This window comes from Sardina pilchardus, chromosome 15 (genome assembly GCF_963854185.1).
Source record: "Sardina pilchardus chromosome 15, fSarPil1.1, whole genome shotgun sequence".
NCBI lineage: Eukaryota > Metazoa > Chordata > Actinopteri > Clupeiformes > Clupeidae > Sardina > Sardina pilchardus.
The window spans coordinates 30,642,699-30,649,016 of NC_085008.1; the positions used below are offsets into that span (position 1 = coordinate 30,642,699).

General features: G+C 47.6%; 1 protein-coding gene across 1 annotated transcript in view; it reads right to left on the reverse strand.

Moving 5' to 3' along the window:
- The window catches only part of crocc2 (ciliary rootlet coiled-coil, rootletin family member 2), a 71,184-nt gene extending 64,866 nt beyond the window's left edge, over window positions 1-6,318 (reverse strand). The window contains exons 1-3 of the mRNA XM_062555334.1: window positions 6,262-6,318; window positions 5,904-6,045; window positions 4,948-5,072 (exon numbers count right to left, since the gene is read on the reverse strand). Coding sequence (XP_062411318.1) covers window positions 4,948-5,072; window positions 5,904-6,045; window positions 6,262-6,318 — 324 coding nt within the window. The remainder of the gene's footprint in view (window positions 1-4,947; window positions 5,073-5,903; window positions 6,046-6,261) is intronic.

A 6,318-nucleotide genomic window follows, 5' to 3' on the forward strand; every position in this document is an offset into this window, starting at 1 on the left:
GCACGCACACACACACACACACACACACACACACACACACACACACACACACACACACACACACACACACACACACACACACACACACACACACACACACACACACACACACACACACACACACACGCGCACACACACACGCACACACACACGCCCCACAAGTCTGCATACACCGAGTACCGCTGCCTGCCTGAGAAAGTGCAAGCTGGCAGTGGTCCAAAGTCAACAGCAAGAGGTCAGAGTTCATTCAGACATGCTCTGTAATCTCCTGATAGGATCCAGTGCTGCAAACTGGGTCAAGGTTTATCCCGGTTCAAGGGCAACTCTTTTAAAGGGTCGCGAGAAAACGCCTAGTGACTCAGCTTGGAGACAGAGGTTGGCTTTCAAGCACACTGCCAGCCTCCCTCTCCCTAATGTTCAATGGCACCATTTCTCTCTCTCTTTTTTCCTTTCAACTCCTTTTTTTCCCTGATGAGGGGTGTTGGGTCGGTTTGTAATACGGCTCTCAAATATGAGAGGGCTCCGGGGACTGTCGCGTACCAATGGCTCCACTGTTCTGAGGCCAGCCAACAATAGGCCTGCTTCAGAGCAGCGACACTCTCTCTCTCTGCACCCAGATCAGTCCAGCACTGCGGGAATCGGTCAGCGGGTTTAAACCCACCTCATCTGCGACCGCAGAAAGGGCTTCATAATGCATACCCCCCCATACACACACACACACACACACACACACACACACACAAGAGGCTCATTGGAGAACAGAGATTAATGCCTTTACTGTACCACACAGAGCCGTACACATGTCGAAGCACACATTAAACTTGCTAATGATGAAAAAAGCTTCACAGAGTGTGTGCCAATTAAAATCAAATGATTCTCCATAAACCTCCCAATGGGTCTCGGCTTTGAGGAATTGTTTAACCCTTTGAACCTTGGCTCCGAGTTCCAGGTAGAGCTGTTGTTGTTCTTGTGTTCAGGAGCCTTTTCACCACGGTGCCAGACTTTTACCTTTACTAGCACTGAGAGAACCATGAAGAGGCTTCTTGGGACCAAAAATAAAACAGAAAGAGGTTCTCCAAGAAAGAGAGAAAAGAGATTTGACTAAGAGAAGCAAAACAACAATCCAGTGTCTTCTGGGAGGCCGCGCATAAATCAACGTTGGCTACCACACTGGGCTATTTAGTATGTAAAACTGCTAGCAGCACAAACACACTAAATGATTTCATAATGAAAAGTGGTGGCGGGGGAAAGGTGCCAAGTGCTCCTTAGATTTTGGAGAGTGAGTTTACGAAGCGCCGAAACAAATACACTCTGGAATTATCTGCAAAGCAACCGCCCTCCACACTAAATGTATCTGGCCACACATAAACACAGAGATTTATGAGTGTCTACAACGATTAGAGCATGAAGACCGATAACAAACCCCCATCTTAGCCAAGCACTTGGGAGGCGGGCGGGGTAGGGGGGTGGAGGGGGGCTGTTTTTACTAAAGTCGTGGCATCCTTCCATGATGCTAAGTTTGTGTGGGACTCGGCAAAGCGCCGCGTGCCCGACGAGAGTTTACACTATCTAAAATAAAACACACATCAGATGGAGAAAAATCCAATAAGGAACACAGAGAAATACAGACGGATTAAGAAGCTCTCTGTGTTTACGCACATAAATTCTCCTTCTTCCTGTTGCAAAGCCACCGAACCATTCCATCCTTTGGAGGAGCTTGAAGACCTTACATTTTGCACGTTAACCACCAGCCGCTGTGTGTGTGTGGAAAAAAAAATACTTTGATGGCAGGTAAGAGGCAACTTGGCAGCGGGTGGATTGATCTGTAGTGTCACGTCACACACACATTCACACACACCGAACCGTTGGAGGCTGAAATGGGTGAGGTCGAGGAGAGTTCAAGTGGAAGGACAATAGAGGAGTTCATGCCTCAGACACAGAGAGTTTGGCATACGTGGAGAGAGCAGCTGAGGACACACTAACTGACATGAGCTCTAACTGGGGATGACAAATTGACTGGATCTCATGCTGCCGTGATATACAATCCCCTCGGCAATTCAAGATGAGAGTTAGAGAGAAAGAGGGAGAGAGAGAGAGAGAGAGAGAGAGAGAGAGAGAGAGAGAGAGAGAGAGAGGGATAGTGCATAGAGCGCCGAGTATGAGAAGAATAAGCATGTGGAGGCACAGATGAAAAAAAAATGGAAAAAAGATAAAAATGTAGGAAGCATCGCCAAATGCCAAACGCCTGCTCTGCGGAGCATAGCTCACCCAGTCAGTCATGCTGGCTTGTTGCTCCAGGACATTGATTAGCACTGCACATGAACAGGAGTGGACCACCGCCAAACAATCAGGAGACGCAGCTAAAACGCTCTCCGACAGACCGAGAGAGAGAGGGAGAGAGCAAGAGAGAGGGAGAGAGAATGGGGAAAGAGATAGATGAGAGTGAGAAAGAGAGAGAGGGCGACAAGAAACAGCTGGCTCGCTCGCAGCAGAACAGGCCAAAACACGAGCCAAGCGATAAGGGGTTTGATTCGTTTGCTACACTCTTGACAAATGCATTTATGGCCATTACCAATGTGCTTCAATTGGGGGCTTTCCTGAGGGGGGAGAGAGAGAGAAGCCTCCTGGGTCGCTCCAGCCCACTGCACATAATCAGCGACTGTCTGGCATCTTAGGGGATTGCTCGTTTGGCACCAAGAGGCTGAGAGCTTTATGGCCATGCACTTCCATAGTCAGTCAGGGCCACTGGGGGCCCCCTGGGCTGCCCCAATATTCCCCCAAATAAACAAATAAGTCATCTATATATACCAGCAAAAAGCTAATGAAGGCTTATTTATAGCACAGTGTTTTTTCTAAATATGTCTCAGGGCCATTTGCAACACACGCGTACACACACACACTCACTCACACACACTCACTCACACACACACACACATAGAGAGAGAGAGAGGCAGAGAGCAGTTGGAGTTCATTAGGCTTGGCCAGCAGAAAGAGAGTAGTGTTATCACAAACGGCAGCTTTGTACAGAGTGAAAAATGAGCTTTTTCTTCGGCCCCAGGAGAGGAGGCCAGTGACCTTCTAATCCCTCCCCCCAAAACCAAGTGCGGTGAGCGGGGGAGAGGTGGAAACAGCGAGAGGGTAGATGGTGGTACTCCTTGGAGGTAGAGCCCGACCTTAAGCAAAAAGGAGGGGGGGGGGGTTGTGTTGTGGGGGTCCTGCAGACCACAAGGAAACTCTTCATGAAAAGATTTTCTTTCTCATCCACAAGACAAAAATCATCCAAAGCACTGCAGACAGCTGTGACGATCTGTCGTAAGCGCTAATGATTACTTAAGACCAAAATGCTATGAGGCATTTCAGAGAAGAGGGGGGGGCAAAGCATGGAAAAATGGCTAATGAGCATTAGCAGTTTACATTCATACATTCGCTCCTCTTATGAAGGTGAAACTACCTTGCCTCTTTCCATTTTTTTTTTTTCAGCGCCAAGGTTGGACTTCAAAGAGAAATAAACACACCCTCCTCCACCACGTGCCACCCCATTGGCTCACACGGGCCACTTTAGCCCCGGTGTGTTTGTTTATCAAACTCCAAAGGGCTTTCCCTCTTGGAAAGAGCCGCGCCGGCCGGGGCCCATGTTTGCAGTGCGCCGTATACCGTTTCAAAGACGGCCGAACACGTGGGCCGCCCGCTCCTTCTCAAAGGCCCACTGTGGCCGCTGCGCTTGATCTCACCTTGAGCACACACGGCGCGCCAATCTGTCCATCCAGGGCAGGATGGAGGGTGGGGGGGTGGGGGGGGGGGACGGAGAGAGAGAAGGGGGCACGCAAGAAAGATAAACAACAAAAAACGAGCATCCGAAAAAAAAGAGAGGTTCCACGCGGGCTCTCAAGCACGGTATTGGATGCGCCCACTCCTCCCTGTGCAAGGCTTATAAACCACAGAAACAGAGGAGGAGGAGATTGGAAATAACCCCCCTCTTCTTTTTTTTTTGCCCTGAAGAGCGTTTGCCGTGGTTGTGTGGGTAACACACTGCAAGAGCCTACCGTGCCTGCCTGCTGGCCCAGGAAAGAGATTGTTCACTGTTCAGGTTTCCCAATCAGGGACCTCTACAGTTACCCCAAACAAGCCGCCGGCATCACAGGATGTGTGTGTGCAGCGATGGTGGCAGCAGCAGCAGCAGTGCCATGGGTTTGCGTGAGCTCAGGGCCCGGAGCGTCGAGGGGAGTGTTTGGAAAAGAGAGCCGCGCTCCTTCACAGCGTTACATAAATCACAGATCCACACCAGATGGAGAGAGGCTGTGGGCCACTGCCCTTCTGGGAGCCTGTGTGTCAGGCCACATGGGTCCATGCCAACCAGCCCCTCCAGGACACAAAGGCACATCTCTTGGATTTGTTTTCCATTCATTAATAGCATCCATGACGAAGTTCAGATCTCTACACCACTTAACTTCTGTGGTAAAAATAAAAGTCAAACTGTTTTTCTTTTCTTTATATCTTCATGGGATGTGTAAATATAAGAAAAAACACAGTATATTAATATATATATATATATATATATATATATATATATAGGGAGAAGGAGAGAGAGAGAGAGAGAGAGAAAATCCAACTAATTATATTATATCGATAAGCCATGAAGTTGCAATGGTGACAAAACAATAAATGTGCATGCAAGTCATAGACTGTATAAATAAGTGTGAACAGCAGGTGAGATGCATGTGGCTATGGAGCTACTATATACAGTACATACATACAGTAGGTATAGGCTATACGTAGAGACTGAGTGTCATATTCCCGCTGGCCAATAATAAAACCACACACTGATGCTCTGATACTAATGACAGATCGATGTCTTTGTCCCTGCTCCTTTTCACTGCCTAACACCAACAGTGTGGCCCAAAAATGGGCTCTTTGAGGTGTGTGTATTAAACGTGGCTTTGAGCCTACCCTGTCTGTGAGGGCCGCCTGCTTGACCAGCAGCTGGTCACGGTCTGCTCGAGTCTGGGACAGCAGGTCTCTGAGGGCCCGGTTCTCCTCCTGTACTGAAAGCTCAGCTCCGCCCGTGGTGGATGCTGCAGAGGAATGAAAGGACAAGACAAATGTTATGAGATGAAGAAATATGGCAATGCCAAGAGCAGTGGACTTGCAGCTTGAATTCAGGTATTTCACATGGTGTATACTATTATGCAATTCTGAAAAATGACAGCACTCTAACCCAATATTAGCAATCATTGTAAAATATATTCTGCACCTTATGATTTGAACTATTAGCTTGAGTATTTAAAGTCCCTCCATTTCGTCCCCTTCCATTAGAGAATGTGATACTGGTTTGGCACAGCTTAGAAAGCCATATTGATTGCACCTATCCAGTTTAGTCACAGGTCAGCAACACTTGTGACGTGCAAGGTGGGGAAAGAGATCTCAGATGGACCTCTGACCCCTAGTGGTTATATGCTGTGAGTGATGATGAGTCTGTGGTATCCCTGCCCTCTGAATGCTCACTTCACATTCCTCATCCAATTAAGGAGGGACTGGAGAGAGACAGCTAATGATTAGCCTACATTTAATGTAAACGGAGGTGAGGGCATTTAAGATTTATCATGGTATAGGTCAGAGTAGTAGCTCTTACCCTGCCATTGTATTTGAGTTACTAGAGCCATTCCTTGAATGTCCTTGGCTGTGTTTAATATATGAAGTGATAAACATAAATGGCCAAAACGGCGCACATTACATTACCTTCTTACATCCTTAAGCTAATCCGAGAGATAGGATGGAGGACCTTCAATTTCACATATCTCACGTTTCTCTTCAAATGTTTGCGAACGAAGAGGATGTCATCATTGACATCGGGCCTCGAATTCTCAGTTATAGTGGTTTAAGACGGAGAAAATACACCGATTTACCTGCGGGAGAGTCGCTCAGGTTTTTGGTGACAATCTGTCGAATGCGCACAGGAACTGGTGCAGCGGTGGAATCCTGCTCTTCCCCCCAAATGGTGAGTGCCCTCTCTTCTGCACTGACATCCAGGACGGAGTCTTCAAGCTTCTATAATCACAGTATTCACCATAGCCACAACAACACACATGTAAGGCTACAGTTAATTTTCATAAAAGTATGGAGTTATATGGACCCATTACAGAAATGCCTTCACACTATTTCACTGTAGAGAGGCCATTGCACAGTGCTGATGTAGCGTTGCTTTTAATGACATTTTAAATAGAGATTCAGCAAACATCCAGACCAAGTTCCCCATTACAATACCTGAATCACGGCCTCAAGTCCAGGAGACTGCGGCCTGTCTTCCCCTTGAGAATTCAT